Source organism: Eubalaena glacialis, chromosome 11 (genome assembly GCF_028564815.1).
Source record: "Eubalaena glacialis isolate mEubGla1 chromosome 11, mEubGla1.1.hap2.+ XY, whole genome shotgun sequence".
Classification (NCBI taxonomy): Eukaryota; Metazoa; Chordata; class Mammalia; order Artiodactyla; family Balaenidae; genus Eubalaena; species Eubalaena glacialis.
Genome location: NC_083726.1, coordinates 54835042 through 54858363, shown reverse-complemented (window position 1 = coordinate 54858363; position 23322 = coordinate 54835042). Strand labels below are relative to the sequence as shown.

Genomic DNA, 23322 nt, shown 5'->3' with positions numbered 1-23322 from the left:
TTCAAAGTTTGATGCTTTAGGCTCAGGCCAGGAACAGCTATGATTTTTATACCGTGAGGACAGACTGGCTCCTTCCTGGCTCCTCAGACTTTAAAGCAGTGGTTCTTCCATACAGCAAAATCACCTGGAGGGTTGCTCTAACACAGAGCGCTGGGTCCCATCCCTGGGTTTCTGATCTAGTAGGTCAGGGGTAGAGCCCTAGGATTTGCTTTTCTAACAAAAATTTACTTTTTTAACGGTTGCTACTGCTGCTGGTTTGGGGACCACACTTTGAGAACCACTGATTTAGAGCAAGGGGTGCCAGAAAGAAGGTTGAAAAAAATCCAAGGGGAAGAGAAAAGGAGGAAATCCAGAGAGAGAAGGGCCTCTTTAGTGCCCTCTGCGTTGACAGCGAGTAGCTTGATAGGAAAAGTAAAGACTGTTTTGAGCCATCACGTGGTCTCCACGTCTTTGCACGTATTTGTGATCATCTGATAGCAATATTTTCTTTCTGCTAGTCCCTTCTGCAGGTTACGGGTATAGCTAAGGGATTATGTAAATATATACTGAAAAGATGGGCGGGGCGGGGGTACATGAAGAAAAAGGCCCAAACAGCAGCTCAACTTTCATAGTAGAGAATGGTGGTAAATTATGGTTTCTTTCTGTTCCGTTTTTCAGACATCTGTCAAAGAAAGTGAGAGTTGTGGTGAACTTAATGTAGTCGATGGAAGAAGATCAAATCTATTCTGAACTCAGAGGAAGGCTACTATCAGAGAAACAGCTCCCTGGCAGATGTGGATAGATGAACCACTTGTTAGCAATAAGCAGTTTCAGAAAGGTTCTGTGCTGGCCATTGATATCCACGAGCATAAAACGGAATGAACAGTTTTTTGCATTTCCTTGGGTTGGAAGCAGTTACACAGTTTCATTATCTTACCACTAGTAAAGGGGAGAAGTCTGAGATGTGTAATTGATTTTGAATCTAGAAATGTAAGTCTTGTTTAATACCTAGCTCCTATCCGCAAGAAAATTCAGACTTGGCCAGAGGAATTCACCTGTGAATGCATATGGAAAGCTTTAACTTACATGAGGGTAATTCTGAAAAATTGAAAACGAGGAAAAGAGAAATAAAAGAAAACCATCTGGCTGGTAGTACTGGCTTTGTTTTAAGGACGATCTGTGGACGGCTTTTTATACAGAGCTGCTTCACAGACACATTCAACCTTTGCAGCCTTTTCCTAGGAGAATCCTCAAAAAGATGGCCCTGTATTCCTTCGATTCCTGTCACTCATCTTGAAAAAGTCTACATACCCTTGGCTGACAGAGAAATGGTAAGGAAGACAAAATGGGGGTCTGAATTCATGGCAGTTATCATTTATAAGACAGGCATCCAGAAGATCCAGAAAATGCTAATGTTATTTTGATTACCATCAAAATGAAAATGCAAAATTTAACATGTTCTCAGAGAACCCTGGGACCTTTGGAAGGGAATGGCAGCCCTCAGTTTGAGGAAGGGGCATTGCCTATATCATAAATGAATAAATTGGACCACCCAAAGCTTACATGCTTCACGACTGCAGTGCATTTAAAATAGCTTCTAAATGCAACCATCCCCTCAACTACACCCCATAAACCATTTTATGTGAAATTAAAGATGCCACTGATCATAGGTATGTCATTATTTTACATGCAAACAGGAAAGAAAAAATGTTAGTTAGAAACCGTTCATTTTAGAGACATTAAAATGTGAAAAACAAAAACACTGCATGAGTCTTAGCATGGATGGGACATCCCAGGGTACAGGGCATTGACTGAGAACTTGGTGCTCTGACTTTCATTCGTGAGAGGGATGGCAGCCCTGTTCCTTAGTAGCTGTGGGACCTTGGGCAAATCCCTTCACCTCAATGTGCTTCAGTACATTTACCTGATATTAACAATGCCTACTTCTCACTAAATTGCTGAGAGAACTAAATATGATTGTCTTTTAGAGTATTTAACATGTGCCTAGCACTTATTATCTGTCTTATTGCTGCTGTTACTTCAATCTGGCAAGAGTGGAATCATGAACTTAACAAATCTTAAATGGTCTTCTTTACTCTGAATGAGTTCACCTAGTCTCAGTTGCCAAACCTTTAGACACTGTTTGAAATAAGTGGTAATGGCTTTGCCTCCTCAGTGCCTTAGCCCTCCAGAAATAAAATGAAATTAACTTCCAAAATGGAGTCAAAGCATCTTCTTAAACTGAAGAATCACTCAGGGCCCGAAGGAGTGGATGACTCAAATACAATGGGTGATAGTTTACACATTGTTTTGCATGACATTTGCATGCCACCAGTTCATTTTTGCTTGAAGTGAAAAAACCGCCCACCATCTGCTTCTTTCCTAGTCCCTTATGATCCTCTAGGTGTTGAGTTGGCTGCTTTTGACTGGGAAAAATAAAGCAACTGGCTGCATCAAGTAGTTATCTCACGACCCTCTGTGGCTGGTTACCTCGGTTGCGGAGGGGAGGGCAAGGCTGTCCCAGGCTTATCACCTGGCATCACTATGGACCACCCCACACCGAGGGTGGTCGTTGACTCAGAAACCAGTAAGCCACATAGAGCATCAGGAAGCTTCTTCTGAATACAACCCCCAAGCACACATGCCCCTGATGGTAAATCAGATGATTCACAGCCCGTGAAGCAGCTTAAAAAACAGTTCCGAGATTGGTTCAAGATGGTGTAATAGAAGGACGTGCTCTCACTCCCTCTTGGGAGAGCACCAGAATCACAACTAACTGCTGAACAATCATCGACAGGAAGACACTGGAACTCACCAAAAAAGATACCCCACATCCAAAGACAAAGGAGAAGCCACAATGAGACAGTGGGAGGGGTGCAATCACAATAAAATCAAATCCTATAACTGCTGGGTGGGTGACTCATAAACTGGAGAACACTTATACCACAGAAGTCCACCCACTGGAGTGAAGGTTCTGAGACCCACGTCAGGCTTCCAAACCTGGGGGTCCGGCAACGGGAGGAGGAATTCCTAGAGAATCAGACTTTGAAGGCTAGTGGGATTTGATTGCAGGACTTCGACAGGACTGGGGGAAACAGAGACTCCACTCTTGGAGGGCACACACAAAGTAGTGTGCACACCCGGACCCAGGGGAAGGAGCAATGACCCCATAGGAGACTGAACCAGACCCACCTGCTAGTGTTGGAGGGTCTCCTGCAGAGGCGGGGGGTGGCTGTGTCTCACCGTGAGAACAAGGACACTGGCAGCAGAAGTTCTGGGAAGTACTCCTTGCCGTGAGCCCTCCCAGAGTCTGCCATTAGCCCCACCAAAGAGCCTGGGTAGGCTCCAGTGCTGGGTCTCCTAAGGCCAAATGACCAACAGGGAGGGAACTCAGCCCCAGCCATCAGCAGACGAGGGGATTAAAGTTTTACTGAGCTCTGCTCACCAGAGCAACACGCAGCTCTACTCACCACCAGTCCCTCCCATCAGGAAACTTGCACAAGCCTCTTAGATAGCCTCATCCACCAGAGGGCAGACAGCAGAAGCAAGAAGAACTACAATCCTGCAGCCTGGGGAACAAAAACCACATTCACAGAAAGACAGACAAGATGAGAAGGCAGAGGGCTATGTACCAGATGAAGGAACAAGATAAAACCCCAGAAAAACAATTAAATGAAGTGGAGATAGGCAACCTTCAGAAAAAGAATTCAGAATAATGATAGTGAAGATGATCCAGGACCTCAGAAAAAGAATGGAGGCAAAGATCGAGAAGATGCAAGGAATGTTTAACAAAGACCTAGAAGAATTAAAGAACAAACACCTAAAAGAATTAAAGAACAAAGAACAGATGAACAATACAATAACTGAAATGAAAAATACACTAGAAGGAATCAATAGCAGAATAACTGAGGCAGAAGAACGGATAAGTGACCTGGAAGACAGAATGGTGGAATTCACTACTGTGGAACAGAATAAAGAAAAAAGAATGAAAAGAAATGAAGACAGACTAAGAGGCCTCTGGGACAACATTAAACGCAACAACATTCACATTATAGGGATCCCAGAAGGAGAAGAGAGAGAGAAAGGACCCAAGAAAATATGTGAAGAGATTATGGTTGAAAACTTCCCTAACATGGGAAAGGAAATAGCCACCCAAGTCCAGGAAGCTCAGAGAGTCCCACGCAGGATAAATGCAAGGAGAAACACGCCGAGACACGTAGTAATCAAATTCACAAAAATTAAAGACAAAGAAAAATTATTGAAAGCAACAAGGGAAAAATGACAAATAACATACAAGGGAACTCCCATAAGGTAAAAAGCTGATTTCTCAGCAGAAACTCTACAAGCCAGAAGGGAGCGGCATGATATATTTAAAGTGATGAAAGGGAAAAACCTACAACCAAGATTACTCTAGCCAGCAACGGTCTCATTCAGATTCGATGGAGAAATCGAAAGCTTTACAGGCAAGCAAAAGGTAAGAGAATTCAGCACCACCAAACCAGCTCTACAACAAATTCTAAAGGAATTTCTCTAAGTGGGAAGCACAAGAGAAGAACAGGACCTACAAAAACAAACCCATAACAATTAAGAAAATGGTAATACGAACATACATATCGATAATTACCTTAAACGTGAATGGATTAAATGCTCCAACCAAAAGACACAGGCTTGCTGAATGGATACAAAAACAAGACCCATATATATGCTGTCTACAAGAGACCCACTTCAGACCTAGGGACACATACAGACTGAAAGTGAAAGGATGGAAAAAGATATTCCATGCAAATGGAGATCAAAAGAAAGCTGGAGTAGCAATACTCATATCAGAGAAAATAGACTTTAAAATAAAGAATGTTGCAAAAGACAAGGAAGGACACTACATAATGATCAAGGGATCAATCCAAGAAGAAGATATAACAATATAAATCTATATGCACCCAACATAGGAGCACCTCAATACATAAGGCAACTGCTAACAGCTCTAAAAGAGGAAATCGACAGTAACACAATAATAGTGGGGGACTTTAACACCTCACTTACACCAATGGACAGATCATCCAAACCGAAAAGTAATAAGGAAACACAAGCTTTAAATGACAAAACAGACCAGAAAGATTGAATTGATATTTACAGGACTTTCCATCCAAAAACAGCAGATTACACTTTCTTCTCAAGTGTGCACGGAACATTCTCCAGGATAGATCACATCTTGGGTCACAAATCAAGCCTCAGTAAACTTAAGAAAATTGAAATCATATCAAGCATCTTTTCTGACCACAATGCTACGAGATTAGAAATCAATTACAGGGAAAAAAATGCAAAAAACACAAACACATGGAGGCTAAACAATACGTTACTAAATAACCAAGAGATCACTGAAGAAATCAAAGAGGAAATCAAAAAATACCTAGAGACAAATGACAACGAAAACACAATGATCCAAAACCTATGGGATGCAGCAAAAGCAGTTCTAAGAGGGAAGTCAATAGCAGTACAAGCCTACCTCAAGAAACAAGAAAACTCTCAAATAAACAATCTAATCTTACACCTAAAGGAACTAGGGAAAGAAGAACAAACAAAACCCAAAGTTAGCAGAAGGAAAGAAATCATAAAGCTCAGAGCAGAAATAAATGAAATAAAAACAAAGAAAACAATAGCACAGATCAATAAAACTAAAAGCTGGTTCTTTGAGAAGATAAACAAAATTGATAAACCATTAGCCAGACTCATCAAGAAAAAGAGGAAGAGGACTCAAATCAATAAAATCAGAAATGAAAAAGGAGAAATTACAACAGACACCACAGAAATACAAAGCATCCTAAGAGACTACTACAAGCAACTCTATGCCAATAAAATGGACAACCTGGAAGAAATGGACAAATTCTTAGAAAGGTATAACTTTCCAAGAGTGAACCAGGAAGAAATAGAAAATATGAACAGATCAATCACAAGTAATGAAACTGAAACTGTGATTTAAAATCTTCCAACAAACAAAAGTCCAGGACCAGATGGCTTCACAGGTGAATTCTATCAAACATTTAGAGAAGAGCTAACACCCATCCTTCTCAAACTCTTCCAAAAAACTGCAGAGGAAGGAACACTCCCAAACTCATTCTATGAGGCCACCATCACCCTGATACCAAAACCAAACAAAGATACTACAATAAAAGAAAATTACAGACCAATATCACTGATGAATATAGATGAAAAAATCCTCAACAAAATACTAGCAAACAGAATCCAACAACACATTAAAAGGATCATACACCATGATCAAGTGGGATTTATCCCAGGGATGCAAGGATTCTTCAATATATGCAAATCAATCAATGTGATACACCATATTAACAAACTGAAGAATAAAAACTATATGATCATCTCAATAGATGCAGAAAAAGCTTTTGACAAAATTCAACACCCATTTACAATAAAAACTCTCCAGAAAGTGGGCATACAGGGAACATACCTCAACATAATAAAAGCTATATATGACAAACCCACAGCAAACATCATTCTCAATGGTGAAAAACTGAAAGCATTTCCTCTAAGATCAGGAACAAGACAAGGATGTCCATTCTTGCCACTCTTATTCAACATAGTTGTGGAAGTCCTAGCTACGGCAGTCAGAGAAGAAAAAGGAATACAAATTGGAAAAGAAGAAGTAAAACTGTGACTGTTTGCAGATGGCATGATACTATACATAGAGAATCCTAAGATGCCACCAGAAAACTACTAGAGCTAATCAATGAATTTGGTAAAGTAGCAGGATACAAAATTAATGCACAGAAATCTCTTGCATTCCTATACACTGATGATGAAAAATCTGAAAGAGAAATTAAGGAAACACTCCCATTTATCACTGCAACAAAAACAATAAAAAACCTAGGAATAAACCTACCTAGGGAGACAAAAGACCTGTATGCAGAAAACTGTAAGACACTGATGAAAGAAATTAAAGATGATACAAACAGATGGAGAGATATACCATATTCTTGGATTGGAAGAATCAATATTGTGAAAATGACTATACTACCCAAAGCAATCTAAAGATTCAATGCATCCTTATCAAATTACCAGTGGCATTTTTTACAGAACTAGAACAAAAAATCTTAAAATTTGTATGGAGACACAAAAGACCCTGAATAGCCGAAGCAGTCTTGAGGGAAAAAAACGGAGCTGGAGGAATCAGACTCCCTCACTTCAGACTATACTACAAAGCTACAGTAATCAAGACAATATGGTACTGTCACAAAAACAGAAATATAGATCAATGGAACAGGACAAAAGCCCAGAGATAAATTCACACACCTATGGTCAACTAATCTATGACAAAGGAGGCAAGGATACACAATGGAGAAAAGACAGTCTCTTCAATAAGTGGTGCTGGGAAAACTGGACAGCTATGTGCAAAAGAATGCAATTAGAACACTCCCTAACACCACACACAAAAATAAACTCAAAATGGATTCGAGACCTAAATATAAGACTGGACACTATAAAACTCTTAGAGGAAAACATAGGAAGAACACTCTTTGACATAAATCACAGCAAGATCTTTTTTGATCCACCTCCTAGAGTAATGGAAATAAAAACAAAAATAAACAAATGGGACCTAATGAAACTTAAAAGCTTTTGCAAAGCAAAGGAAACTACAAACAAGACGAAAAGACAACCCTCAGAATGGGAGAAAATATTTGCAAACAAATCAACGGACAAAGGATTAATCTCCAAAATATATAAACAGCTCATGCAGCTCAACATTAAGAAAACAAACAACCCAATCCAAAAATGGGCAGAAGACCTAAATAGACATTTCTCCAAAGAAGACATACAGATGGCCAAGTAGCACAGGAAAAGCTGCTCAACATCACTAATTATTAGAGAAATGCAAATCAAAACTACAGTGAGGTATCACCTCACACCAGTTAGAATGGGCATCATCAGAAAATCTACAAACAACAAATGCTGGAGAGGGTGTGGAGAAAAGGGAACCCTCTTGCACTGTTGGTGGGAATGTCAATTGATACAGCCACTATGGAGAACAGTATGGAGGTTCCTTTAAAAACTAAAAATAGAATTACCATATGACCCAGCAATCCCACTACTGGGCATATACCCAGAGAAAACCATAATTCAAAAAGATACATGCACCCCAATGTTCACTGCAGCACTATTTACAATAGCCAGGTCATGGAAGCAACCTAAATGCCCATCGACAGATGAATGGATAAAGAAGATGTGGTACATATATACAAAGGAATATTACTCAGCCATATAAAGGTATGAAATTGGGTCATTTGTAGAGATGTGGATGCATCTAGAGACTGTCATACAGAGTGAAGTAAGTCAGAAAGAGAAAAACAAATACTGTATATTAATGCATATATGTGGAACCTAGAAAAATGGTACAGATGAACTGGTTTGCAGGGCAGAAATAGAGACACAGATGTAGAGAACAAACGTATGGACACCAAGCGGGGGGGGGGGGGGAAGTGGCGGGGGTGGTGGTGGTGAGATGAATTGGGAGATTGGGATTGACATGTATACACTGATATGTATAAAATGGATAACTAATAAGAACCTGCTGTATAAAAAAATAAATAAAATTTATAAAATTTTTAAAAATTTAAAAATTAAAAAACAAAACAAAAAAAAAACAGTTCCTGACCACCAATAGTTTCCAAATCAAACCAGTGCAAAGGTTCTTTTTCCCTAAGTGTAAATAATTATGGGGTAGTGATCCTATGACAAAGATTTGCTTCACTCTCAAAACTGTCAAGATTTAAAGCAAACAGACGGGCAGCCATTATCTGACAGTAAAGAAGAAAAATTAGCAATTAATCAGGGCTCTGTTGTCAGAATTCTCTGCTGGCCTGACCATTTGTTTAAACTGAGCCCTTGGATTCACGACTACTTGTCCATAAGTCATAATGGACCTACATTTACATAGGTCTGATAAAAATTCACTTAGTTGTTGTTTCTTGGGAATAACTGAATATATCTGTAAACACAAACACCTATGTTATTAGTATATAAACTAGGCAATGATCCTACATAAGATGGTATCAAATATCTACTGTTTATACAAGAGCTGAAAATACACTAACTAATAAGTGTCCTACAAGTTATTTTTTGGACAGTGCATACAGTACAAACTCATATTGCTCTTACGTTTCTACATGACATATGACCCATAAGTGAACAGCAAACCCAACCCGTCAGCCGTAAAACCCCAAATTCATATCTGGATACTGGGGCCAGAATACTACAAATGTAATTAAGCTGATTAGGTTTTAGAGATGCTGTTTTCTCATAAAATAATTTGTGTAGTTGGTGGGGAGGGGGGTGTGCTTTACAGCTTTAATAAGGACAAAAGCACCTGTTAAGCTTTTCAAAGTAGGAATAACATGTAAAACATCATACTTATGTGGACATTTAGAAACGTAGGAACTTCAGTTACTTGACAATTTCAAAACCTGACTCTAAGAAAGATAAAATAACCAAAAGATCAACCTTTAGAGCACGACTTTACTTTCCAGAAGTGTCACTCCTCATAGTGACAATCTTTAGAATGCCAGAATGTTTAGAAATTAATATTTAGTCCAATATCACCATTTTTATAGATGAGGAAATCAAGATCTGGTCTAGACACTGGCACTTAAAAGGGGGTGGGGTGGGACGCAAGGTCCTGGACAGGGCACTGAGCTTCTGGGAAGCAGGGCTGAAGCCCTGGCTGGCTGGGGAGGCGGCTCTGTCAGGGAGCTCAGAGCTTTGAAGGAAACTGCTCAAAAACGCGGACAGAGCGTTGGGGAGGAGGTGCTTCTCTGAAAGGCATAATCCAACATAAAGATACTCTGGGCATGGAAGTTGGGTTACCTTCCGAGTCTGGGGTCCTCTGGTGAAAGATGCTTCCCTGGGACGAGGGGCGGGAACAAAGCCCTCGGTCACCACCTTCGTCACTGGAAGCGCCAGGAAAGCAAACTCTTTTCGAAAAACACGGAACCAGACATCAAGACTAAAGGTGACTATGAGTGCAAAAGCTGTATCATCGATTCGGTTTCACTCAGAACAGAAAGGAATCATCCCCTGACTTGCTCATCTGTCTCCAGCAAGCTCAAGATCCAGAACAGAACAAGGGCTCAGAGACCGGCTCCTCAGTGTGTATCTTACAAGGCCCTGGGAGATGAGCATTCCTATTTTCAAGATGTTCCAACCCTGGGGAGGGCAAGAGGAGCAGATGTGCTGGTGATTTTCCGCTTGCCCCCCACCCTGGAGATGCAATCTTGGCCTGTGTCTGTGCCCTGGCTGACCAACCTCTCTGACCCTCATCCCAGCCAGGCTCATCCAATGGGAGTCCCTGGTAGGCGAAAGCGGGATAGGAAGAAGGAGAAGTCAGAGTATTTCCTCCCATTCTCTCCTGTGGCCCCTGCCTAGGGGCCCTCATCTGTGGCCCCCCTCTCCTGGGCTTGGCTGTAGCATTTCCTCCCTGGACCCTGCAGGCCTAGGGGGCTTCAATGCCCTCCTGGCCTCAATGCTCCTAGCCGGTCCCCTTTCACTCCTTCATTCAGTTGATCCATGCGAGTTGGAGTCTGTCTCCTGCCAGGACCACTAGGGAATAGAAGCCATGAGATAAACATGGCATCTTATACTCACTTCCACTTACCTGGAAAAATTTTATATTGAAACTGAGAGAGAAGAACAGAAATCCACATAAACCTTAAAAATAAACAGACCTTCCAAAAACAGCAATCTTCAAACTCCAAATACTGCTGCGTTGGCAGGTCACTGTCCTTTGGTCTCCAGAATCTTTAGTGGGAAGACAGGGAGAGGATGCTTAACTAGGGTGACTGGAAACTCCCTCAGGCTCTCCTGCTCTCTGGAATTCACTGATTGCCTGAGGGGAGGGTCCGACCTCATGGGAGGGCTAGACCAAGCAGTGATGTTGAGAAGAGGCATGTGACCCAGAGGAAGGAGCTGGAGGAATGACAGCATCTTTAGACCACAGCCCGTGTAGGGAAATCACTCATCCCCTGAGGACATCAGGATTAGAGTCCAGTACTTTGACTGCTTTCAGAATAAAAGTCGGCCTTTGGCAAAAAGTCCTGCTAGAAGGCCAACATATTTTGTTACTCAAGGGGCGGAGAAATGTATAATACATATTACAACACTTTTCACAAAGTCTGTAATTTAATATAGACTACATAACAGATGTGGCCATACCTAAAGTGAGCACATATCAGTCATTTAAAAGAAGATTAAAACACAAGTCTATCTGATTTCTGGTAATACTGGATAGAGTAAAGGTTAACCACCAACTCTTGCCCCAAATTCCTCTCAGTTGAACCCAGAAGAGAGGAAAATGCAACCTGTAGGGGCACATGCATAAAATGAGACACTCCTGGGCTTCTGGGAGGGGACACAGGGCAAAGTTACCGAGTAGAAAAGGAACTAGCTGGGGAGTCCTCCCCGGGCCCCTCCAAACACCCATTTCATTCAAATCCCTTTCCTCCCTCCTCGTCTCTCTCACATATTATGTCCCTGCTAATAAGCTTTCATCGAAAATCAGGTTCTGAAGTCAAAAAACATTTGGATACTACTGGTTTAGGTTAAACACAAGTATATATATATACGTGAACTGCTACTACAGACAAATAAGGAGAAGACCACCTGTATCTTTTAATACCAGCCTGATGAGTCTCCTTAAATGCACTCTTATCCAGATGTAGAAGGCTTATCTTTCTCAATATCTAATCCCAAGCAGGATTATTTTATTTCTAAGCATTTAACTTTTTAAAAAAGATTTAAAAATTAAAGGAAGGCATTAAACTTGAGGAAGAACCAGAGGGCTAATCTGCTTACCTGCTGTCACCAGCATTTGCCACGTACAGCTTCCCCAAAAGGCAAACCACAATGAGGGCTGTGCAACCACCAGATATATTGTATGAACTCCTCTCTCGTTCGATTTGTAGGTCCTGGAGAAGAAGACAAAGTTAGTACTGGACTGTACAGGAACAAAGACTGTCTTAGCCTTGCTCCCTCCACACAGCCCTAAGATCTGAATACAATTCGAAGAAGGGACAAGAAAATCTTTAGTACTGGCTTTCTATCACCTGACAAGCATTTCTGGAGAGGACACTGGCATAAAACTGTCGCCTACCAGACCATCTGCGGACCAGAGACAGGAAACAAGGGAAGGCAAACAGATATAATCAGACAAAAATGAGAAGAATTAAACCAATTGTATTTAGTAAATATCATGGCTTACGGAAAATTCAGTCCTTGTATGGAGAGCCTGAGCTGCTGTGGAAAACAGATTAGAGAGGCTAATAATGTCGAGTGCTTGGACCTGATCAATGTTTTTAACCCCAAAGTCTCCAATAAATAAATCCCTTTACAGCTATATGAGACAGGTGACTTGAAGGACTGTGTCCTCAATTCAACTTGGGCAGGAGTCCACCCCCGTCTTACTGATCAAAGATAGAAGCTTCTGAACCCTGAACTGACTTCCTCTTCCCAAGGCCACTAATTCACAAGAGGGACACACACGCATAGTATCAGCCAACCTTCAGGGAGCACCTCCTCTATATCAGGCAGGGCGAGAAGCACTTTACATATAGAATCGCATCTCATTCTCACAACTGTAACATTAACCTCACTGTTCAGATGCAGACAAGTGGGGAACTTGCCCATATTTACCCCGCTGGAGTTTGGATTCCAGTCGGGTTCTCCTCTTCTAAAGCCTAGTATTTATCACCTGCCACCTAATGAGGTCTCCCCAAGGAAATTAAAACTAGAACCACATTCCTATGGACAGAGATGCATCATCCTCCAGACAGATGTCTTTGTGAAATGCTGTGTCAGTGACAGAAGCCAGGGTTCCGTGACCTCAGAAAAATGAGAGTTGAGTTAGGAAAATAAACCGAATGCTGGCCAAAATAATGCCCAATGTTCTCATCGCCATCTATTGTTGGGGCCAAGGAAGAAAGGACGAGGGTGGGGTACAGAAAAGGAGGAAATGGTGCCCTGGCTGATTCTGAGGCTGCTGTCGGCTGACCAAGGGCCAGGGCCCGTTTGTGATGCTTAGAAACCCACAGAATTAGAACTCAGCTGCTTCAGCCAGCCTCCTGATGGAAAGCAGAGATAATTCAGTAATCCAGCATTTATCGGCAGCTGCTGTGCTCCAGAGGCCAGAGGCGATAACAGAAAGTCAGATAAATCACCAAGGAGAAACTGGAAACAGGAGAAGAGCCTGAGCTTTGAAAACAGATTAAGAACACAGTATTGGTCAAAATGTAAGGCGAGAAAAAGTACAAAGACAAGACCTGGGAGAAACTAACATACTGGGAATGAACTGAGTAAAGGGTAAGGGCCGGGGGTGGGGGAAAGGCTGCGGAACCATCGGGAGGGGTAAGAATGAGTGTACTATATGGGATGTGATGGTTTAGAAGAAGGTGAAGAAAAATTCCAAAAAGGGGTTGAGTGAATGACAACATCACGTGCTGTAGACGGGTCAAGCACGAGGACCACCTCCAAAGACCACACTGAATTTTTTAAATTTATTTACAAACTCTGTATAAATTAGCTTAAAGGGGCTGTCATGAGGATTAAATTAGACGGCGTAGATGAGGGGCTTCGGAGACCAGCTAGATTCTCCCCACAGCCTGGATCCCATGACTGAGAGCAGAGACCTTTCTTGCTCACTGCAAGATCCTCAACACCCATACTGGGCCAAGTAAAAGGTAATTTAATAAATGTCTATTCAATGGGCAAATAAAGAAATACATTATAAAACACCTGGGTTTCCAATTATTTCCCCACCGTTTTACCTCTGCCTTAACAGGAGACGTGTTCCACCATTCATAAATGAAAAGCTTACAACGTGCATAAACACTCACTGAGATAATAATTTAAGCAGGAACCCAGGCTTCCAATAACACGCAGTCAATTGACAGGAATGAATGAATGGTTATTAGAACCCAAGCAGGGATGGCAGGAGGCTGGAGGGTGACGAGGAGGAGGGACACACGTCAGCAGGGAAAGACCGTCACAAGAAAGTGAAAGAGGGGAAAGAAAACGTCGAGACGTCACAAGTTCCGTCTGTTGAACCTCCAAACAGTGCATCAAAACAGAACCAACAACCCTATTCACAAAGGAGTTTGTGGGCAGCTTTATGCAATTTTTTTGCATTTAAATAAATAAAATAAAGTTGATACTATGATAGATACATATTTCATCAAATTAATATAGAAACTGGTATATAAAGCCCACACTCATTACTAACATTTTTAATACACTGGAAAGAACTGTTCTAGCTACAGAAACTATCCTTTCACATCCAGAATCACTACTTGTTTGAATACCTAAAGTCTGAATGAAAGGCAGTTTTGAGTAAAAATCCTTTAAGCACCCAACTGCTTACGGACCGGAGTGTGAATGATGCTTGACAGACTTAAACCATTGGTGCGATCCAAAAAGTACACAGGGTCCACGTGAAAGAGCCGCCCACGGCAAAGAATTCCTCTGGGACTCAGATAAACAAGTTTATTCTGCATCGTAGGTGCATTGCTTATCATGGTTTACATCACCAGAAAATCTGATTATAAAATTATTTCATCCTTTAAAAAAATATCAAGATAGAGTGTTTGACACTAAGATTTTCTGCTCCAGCAGAGTTCACATTTGCCTTTCATTTAGGGGGAAACATTCCCGTTAGCCTGCCCATTGAATGCCTTGTTATGACATGAATAGCGTGAGTCAATATTTTTTTCTAATTGATTTCATCGTTTCTTTCATCTTTTCCTACCTTCCCTCTGCAGTTCCCCCCACATAAGGAATGCAAATTTGGCAACATTTCCACATAAACAGTGGACCAAAGTCTAGCTATTTTTTACACAAGAAACTTTGCTAACATGCTCATGCTTTCATCACTTCCCGCCTCTGCGTGGTAATAGACATATGCGTGTGTGCTCAGACGCACACTTTAATTACATGTGTGCTCTCTGGGATCACAGTGAAAGGATTTGAAAGATGTGTTTCCACAGACTTCATCCGCCCTGTAGGATTCACTGACATGAAAATATGCTCTTTTATTTCTTCTTCTAAAACTGGGTGTTAACTAGAACATATTCTAAAAATAATTGCTTCCCCCTCCCCTCCCTAAAAGCCAAAATAGCACATTTTTTTCCTACACCACCTACTCCTCTTTAAAAGATGTTTCACAAAATCTTAGTACTAAAAGGAACATTAAAGGACCATCTGGGTGGTTCTTTTACTACCAGATCAAACATGATAAATGAAGTCAATAAAGATATATTTACTGTTGAATTAACTACCTAATTTCTTCAAACTCTTAACTTTTCCAGTTAGCTTAAGCTTCTCACACTCTACATTAAAAAAAAAAAAAAAAAATGTATCCCTCAAGAAGTTTGGGTACTTTTTTCAAAAGATTAAGGAAATCATGGGAAAACTGCCCACTGCTTATGCTAAACAAAGACCGATTTGGAATATCTCCCCCATTTTAGCTGTCATGAACCTCAAGACATAAGTCTAGAATAAATTACCAGCAAAACACATGCACATACTATCATTCCTTTTCAAGTATGATCTAAAAGGATCAACTTAAGTGACTCAGAAGATTCCATTAACAAGATAATTGATTTATCTGTTCAATCAAGAGTCCCTCTCAAGGCTGCTTTCTACCTAGCAGAAAACTGATTTATCCTGTGTTGTATCTGTCTAAATATTACATTTAAGCAAGGTTTATCTCTAAATCAAAGAATGGATCCAATTTTTAAGACTTGGGATTGTATTTTGCTCCTTTTTGTTGCAAGGAAGAATGAGAGCAGTGAAGGGAAAAAAGAATGTGTGTGAAAGGAGACTGATTCAGCAGGAAAGAATTGCAAGAAAGAAAATATATTGCTCAGGATCATTGTAATTTGGTTCGAAAGTCCCACAGATGATGCAGCTCCAGGATCATTCTTTGTTTCCTACCAGTTTCAGGTTGCAAAAGGAAAGCAATATCAAACACCAGAAGGGAGCGAGTGTTGGGTGGTTTCAATAGGACCCGGCACCTCCCCCTAACTGGGTTAAAACATGGTTCTGAGCACATTGCTAATAGCGTCAGTCACAAATAATAAGATTCTGCATGGTTTTAGTATCTGGGCCTGATTTCGGTTTATTCTGAGAAGCCAATCTGTCAGGCAGGCAATGGGGAAGGGAAAAGCCAGCACTGCCTAATATTGCCACCTGCTGGCTGTTGGTGGAATCACATGCTCATTCCTTCTTGGAAGAACTTCCTGTTCTTCTAAAAACAAAGACAAAACAAAAACAAAAAACCTCTAGCTTAAATACAGACAGACCAACAGGTCCACTTACCATGAATATTCTAATTTTCAAAACCATTAAAATTTATAAACTATAAATTAGCTTTGCATTCGTCCTCCTTTTTCACCATAATGTCACCATATGGTTTTTACCAACAAAGCCAAGCTGAGTGGTATTTCCAACCATTTACTCAGGGACAGTAAGATGTATGCTAGTTTTACAAGTTAAAATGTTGCCATTTTACTCCCTTCATAACAATCAAACCTCCAAAACATTCTTCACTGTGGCGAGGAATCTATACCCACACTGAAAAGGAAATAGGACAGAATTTTGAGATGCTCCTGCCTGTGTCTATAACTCAATTTCTGTAGGTAAAAAGGTCATCACTGCTGACTTGCTTCTGATTCCTAGGAGGGCAAAGGTCTCCTGCAACTATACCAACAATGGAAGTGACTTCTGACATGACCCCCCTGTTTTTGGAGGGTATGGAAGTAGGAAGGAGATTGACATCAGGACTTAGAAGACATTTATCTGCTTCGTATCTGTCATCCTGAGCCAATCAACCACCTAAACATAACAGGTGACAAAACTTAGCTGCAGAAGTAGGCACTGTCACAAAGTGTAGTTGGGAAGCAGAAATGCAGTCAGTCAGAAAGTTCCTGAGATCCTGGTCCTTTTGGAAGCGAGGGTTCATTTTCCACGGTGGACACAGGAGGAGCTTGGCCACGCAGCCTTCACTCTGAAGGGAGATCCAAGATGAGATACAATAGGGGACCACAGGGCAGACCCACTTCTGCCAGCATGGCTCAGAGGCCCGTGGTCAGAGGTCACCTCCTCACAAGCCACGTACTGTGCCAGGCAACCCCAGGATCAAAGAGAAGAGGAAAAACAGTGCCTTCAAAGAGGCTTACAGCATTTGATGAAACTTACCATCTCCTCTTGTCCACAGCATTTCCCCCCCCCACTTCTGTTAGCCTTTATTTTTCGACGAGTACCTACTTTTTCCTAGAAATAGATATTATATATTCTGGTCTGGTGTTTCTGAACCTTTTTATCCAATTTTCTCTTTCAGATAGATATGAACATTCCACTTAATGTCACTCAGAACATTAAAACAAATGAGATACTATCTATCTCTGTGTTTGTATAATGTGACGACAAATACCCCCAGATACAAAATCCAATCTTTTCCTTCTAGACCCCCATGGTGTCTAGAAGAATGCTGGTTATAAAATATAAGTAATTGAGAAGGGAACTGGTGGGAGGTGGGGAGAGAGGAATGACCTCTGATTCTACTTTGCTGAACTGTCATAAATAAGGCAAAACCCCAAACGAAAGGCAAGCTTTGCCTTTAAAGATATTATAAGTTACATTCTGAATCTCAGGAGGGGTGGCTGCAAAGATGTCATCAGTGCAGCAAATCTGAGGCTGAGGTGCTGGGCATGGGGAATTTTTAGGGATTGAAAGTGCAGGAGAAAGCAAGAGAGCCACAAAGCTGAAATGACTGACTCTTATTCAATATTGAGTTTTCCTATTACAGGGGATCAGAATGGCATAAAACCTGCAATACCTAAAGAACACCTAGAAAGTCAGAAAGTAGCTGGCTGTTGTGAGGAAAAAAAATTAAGAATGGCCGGGAGATTCCAAACCTGCTCCCTTCGGAAAGGTCTAAGGAGGAACCACCAAGGTCAGGCCAACAGAATAAGGAAATCAGCTGTGTGTTGAGCATTTCGAACCAAAGTTTACCTTTAAACCCTGACTCTCAAAACCTAATAGCGAGAAAGGGAGGAAAGAAAAAGTATTTTTTATGAGTTGACAATGGCCTTCCATAGTATGCTATATAATTTCTCTGTTGTAAGTTCTGAAGCTCAACCCAAGCTATTTAATGGTTAAGTCAGGCACTTTTCTGTGACGCTGGAGTAGATTTTTCCTGAAGTCCCTGATGAAGCAAAGAAAAAACTAGAGCATCTCTCTATAATTAGGGTAAACATATGACATCATCCAGACAGGGACACTTTTGAGAGTAAAAGGGGACAGTATTAATAACTATTCTGGGCCAACAGGCATCAGTTGGCTCAGTCCCCTGCCGTGCAGGAGGTAGGGCCACACTGCCAAGAGCCAGGAGAACCAAGGAATGATGAGTATTCTCACTTAATAAGGCCAAGCACCTGGTGCAAAGCCCAGGTAGCAGGCACACTGGGGGCTAGAGAGACAATCTGGGGAAAACGTTAAGTGTGAAGAAGAAGCTATAGGGTGGGGTGGATTAGAAAAGAACAGAATGGCTTAAGGCCCAAAATTCATATTATGGCACAGCAAGTCATCCACAGGCTGGTTACAGATGGCCTCTCCAAGTCACCTTACAGCATCCCTACCCTTGAAATCTGCATCTAACCACGGTGGGCGTCAGCTTGCTGCCTTTGGCTCATCTGGGTTCTCTCCGTGATGTGGGTCTTCACACAAACGGTTGTCTCTGCCCAGAGCACTCTCCCAGCTCCCACGTTCTGTCTGCTTTCCTCCTACTCCCTGACAGCATTGCTTCTCCAGGGAACCCTACTTCATCTCTTTATCAGACTCCTACCTACTCTGCATTTCTCCTCTCGAGGCCCTTCCCATTTATATTTTATCTGTTTAATATCTGTCTTTGCCTAATTTCTTCCATGCTCTCTTCCCAGTTAGGCTTGGCTTATAGTTAGTTCTCAACAAATATTTATGTATTGAATGAATTACACAGGAAAGTGAAGTGATGTTTTCGCTGGCAACCAAGTGTCCAAGAAAAATTTCTGGTAATGAATCAGCTAGTGAAAAGTTTTTAAAAATTTAAAAAACAAGAATGAGGCTCTTTACTAAGTATTTTTCTGAATGAGCCTCTCAAGTACAGTAGTTGCTAGGAACCCTGCACCATTAATGGGCAGAAACAGTCTGAGATCCGTGTGGAGGCTTGACTCAATGTGACATTGGCCTCTAGTGGATGAAGTGGAGAATACAGCAGTTCGAAGTAAAAGATACCTCATAGTACTAGCAATTACCGAAGGAAATAAAAAAGCCAAAATTTCTTCTGTTTTTTTTTTTCACTTCTATCATGTAAGCTGACTTTTTCTCCCATTAGGGGCATGGTCCACTGTCAAATTTTTACCTCAATTAAATATTTAGCTTTCTGAGCATCCATGTTTAGAAACAGCTATTCACATCAGAGCTTCCATGATAGAGGGAGATTTTATACCAAGCCCAAGGAGGAGTCACTTTTACTACCTTGATTCCTTTTTTCCTAAATAATCTTTTCTAGCCTCCTGGTGTTTTTCTTGGGATTGAAGGCTACCAGATACTCCTGAGATGGAGGTGCACTTTAAACCACCTGCTACTCAAAGGGTAAATATGTGACAAGGAGAGAAACGTTGGAACCAAAGAAGAAATGAGTTAAAGAGAGGAGAGACTGCAAATTAGAGGCATGAGTATATGAACAATTTTTTGCCTTGTAAACAAATCAGATGACGCTGTTTAATATTATTTACTTTTCTCCTCTCATTAGCACTCAACCTGACATCATGAGATCCTGGAATGTGTACGGTGTGGACATTCAATTCTGCAGAGATGCTTCTAGCTGCTCTTGCTGTACCTAAGAGCTTGTCATCACTTTTTAATCTCCAGGTTTTAAGGACACTACTGCCCACTCACCTTACTCTAGTCCTTATAACATCTTTACATATCTCCTACTATATCTGCATGCAGGATGCTGCTCAGGAGAGAAAATCTTTGGGACCCAAATAGTTGCCTCAGTATAAAGTGAGCTCAAGGGGGTGGCACAGAAGAGACCTTCTATGTGCATTCTCACCGGGCAGAGGGACAAGCAGGGGACACTGGGAGGGCAGCTTAGTGTGTTCTCAGGAGGGAGGCTGAATCCCTTGATCAGACATATTCAAATTTAAATGTACAGACAAATCCACGTTCCCAAGTAAAACAAATAATTCTTGGATACTGGCCCCTACTTGCTTTAAGCAGTGGGAACCACACTGCCAATCATGGGAAAATAGCTGTTCTCAGATTAGATCTGTACAGCAAGGGTACTTCTGAGCACTTTACTAAAAGCTCCATTTCCCCAAACACCTGGAACTTGTACACACATGTAAAACAGATGGCAACCGAGATCACAGTTTCAATTAAGTTCAATCCCACCAGCTGGCATCCATAAGAGTTGGCAGAAAGAGAAGCAATATGCATCCATTTAATAAGCCTATCACCTCATGCACTATCCCTCTTCCATCCTCTTTTACACCTTTGCCAGCACTGGATGCTAGAACTCTCTTGCTGCCCACTTCCTTTGAGAATGGAAGCCCTGCTGTAAAAGGAGAAGACGGAGGGGATCATGCAGCAAGTGGACAGGTCAGAGACATGCCCTTCCAGGGAACTTTCTAAGAAACAAGTATATGGGCTTAAGTGACCACCCGGGCCCCTGCTGCCCTAGAGTCTTCAGTGATACCTACCATTTCCTTGAATGCGCTTTCAAGAGCCCCGATGACGAGGCACTCGTGCGGGATCTTCTTCTCGGTGAAGAAGCGCGTGGGCGGGGTGCTGGGGGAGCCGGGGGCGCCCACCCCTCCGCGGAGCGAGGCCGCACGGGTCAGAGTCCGGCTGTTCGCGGGTGTGTGGTCGGGCTCCTCGCCCAGGCAGGTGGGCGGCGGCACGGCCGAGTTCTTCAGGATCTCCACGATGTCCTGCAGCTGTTCCGTGACGTGGTGCTGCAGCAGGCGGGATGCCACCACAGCAGCCCCGGACCCCGCGTGACCGTCAAACAGCGACCAGTAGTGGCAGGAAACGCCTTCTGATTCCTGCGGGAGGAGGGCGACAAGGACGAGTGAGAAACGCAGTGGCCACTGCCCCAGGGTGAGGGCGCGACACCTCCGGGGGTCAGCGCGTCCATCTGGTTGTCTGTCTGCAAACAACGGGGGTCCAAACAGAGCAAAACACTTAGGGAAGGGTCCCCAGATTCATCGCTGCTGTTACCACCACCCCAGGGAGAAAGTGGTCCCTGCCTGTCCACCCAGGGCAGGAGTCCAAGTCACCACCTGCTCAGCTGGGGTGAGAGCTACTTTAATTTGATGTGCAGAAGTGAGAGGTAAAACTCCATACAAACAGGTAGGTCTTTACAGTTTTAACAGCTAACTCCTCACCTCCCTTCTGCTGCAACCCCCAAGCAGGTTTGACCTGGAGTCTTTGGAAGAAGTTAAGGTCTTTTTTACAGATTCTTCAAGGGGAGATAAGTAGACCCATTTTCCCCTCATAGGGCTTTTACACTCTCAGATAATTGCCCCATCTGCTTATGTCTACATCCTGAATTTGTAGAACATGTTTTTCCCTTGAACACCCAGTCTAGTCCAACCTTCACAAGATGCAGTCAATTCAAATCTCCTCTTCATGTTTCCTACTCCCCTCAGTTTTCCAGCTGTCACTCAGCATCTTGGCTTCCTCTTCCTATCCTAAAGCTACGTGCAGCCCATGTTCCCTCATCTACCACAGATCTTGTACCTGCTTGTTGATTTTGAGACTATTTCAAGATGAACACTTTTAAAAACCATGTTTGAATCACATATGCCTAAAATCTTAGCTATAGGGGGAAAAAAAAGGCAGCTCAATTATGGTGTAGCTAGAGGGATAAGATATTAAATACTGAGATTAAATAGGTAAGGTGCATATAACATCCACTACTGACAACTAGGCTTATCTAGCCTGCAGCAATAAATGTTGAATTCTTTTCTTTAGTTGAAGCCATTATATAAAGTTCTTTTGGTCTATCTTACTTTTTTAATTGAAGGTATTTGACCTATAACATTGTATAAATTTAAGGTGTACAACATGCTTATTTGATACATTTATATATTGTGATATAGTTGCCATCATAGCAATAGCTAGCATCTCTATAATTGTGTTTTTTTGTGGTTAGAATAATTAAGATCTAATCTCCTATCAAGTTTGATTATTATAATACAATATTGTTGTCTATGTTCACTGTACTGTGCATTATATCTCTAGGACTTTTTTACTACTCCTTGCAAGTTTGTACTTTTACCCAACATCTCTCCTTATCCCCCCCACCCTCCGGTCCCTGGTAACCACCATTTTGGTCATTCTTAGAATGATGCTGGAAGATACTGTGTACTTAGGGTGACATATGCCATTACTCTATTTGTGCCCTTTAAAACTTTGTTTTTACTCAATTCTGTGCTAGATGCTTAGAGATAAAATAGTCTTTGTTTTTTTTTTTTTTTTTTGGTCAACAAATATTTACTGAGCACTCTTTCTGTGACAGGCACAAAAGTAGGCCGTGGGGATGAAAGACTAGATGAAAGATATAGAGACAGGGTCTGATTTTAAGAATCCAGCGAAGGAGACAGACACTGATCAAATAATCACACAAATAAATGTAAGATCATAATTCTGGTGAGGGTGACAAAGTGCTATGAGGCCAGCCTGCAAAGGGACATATTGGAGGAGGCTTCCTGAGGACATGAGGACCAGGCTGAGGACCAGGCTGAGGACCACTGGAAATTCACAAGATAAGGAGAGGAAAGCAGAGAACACCAGGCAGCAGCAACAGCAGGTGCAAAGGCTCCGTGGTAGAAGGTGTGTGATGAGCAAGAGGAGACTTGACCTTGGCCATGTGGCTGAATAGGGGACAGAGGCAGGAAAGGAGGGAGATGACATGAGACTGGAGAAGGAGGTAGTAGTTGGACCACTCAGTCCTTCCAGGACACATGAAGGACCTTGGCTTAAGCTTAAGAGTAACAGGAAGCCATTGACTGAAGTGGGAGTTAGAAAATTGATCTGCATTTTTAAAAGATCATTCAAGCTAAAGGTGAGAAGATGGCGGTGGAAAGATGCAGAGTTCACGTCGCCCCACAACTAGGGCACCTGCCGGACGCTGGTGGGGGACCCCGATGCCCAAGGAGATGGGAAGAACCCCCAATCGAACTGGTAGGACATGGGGGGACTTAAGGGGGAGGAGAAGTGGAGGCTGGACAGGACCAG

General features: G+C 42.0%; 1 protein-coding gene across 2 annotated transcripts in view; it reads right to left on the bottom strand.

The window, feature by feature from the left end:
- PPM1H (protein phosphatase, Mg2+/Mn2+ dependent 1H) overlaps nucleotides 1–23322 on the bottom strand; it is a 267686-nt gene that overhangs the window by 121506 nt on the left and 122858 nt on the right. For both annotated transcript variants that reach the window (XM_061205751.1, XM_061205752.1), the window contains exons 3-4: nucleotides 20781–21125; nucleotides 11839–11951 (exon numbers count right to left, since the gene is read on the bottom strand). In XM_061205751.1, the coding sequence (XP_061061734.1) occupies nucleotides 11839–11951; nucleotides 20781–21125 (458 nt within the window). The remainder of the gene's footprint in view (nucleotides 1–11838; nucleotides 11952–20780; nucleotides 21126–23322) is intronic.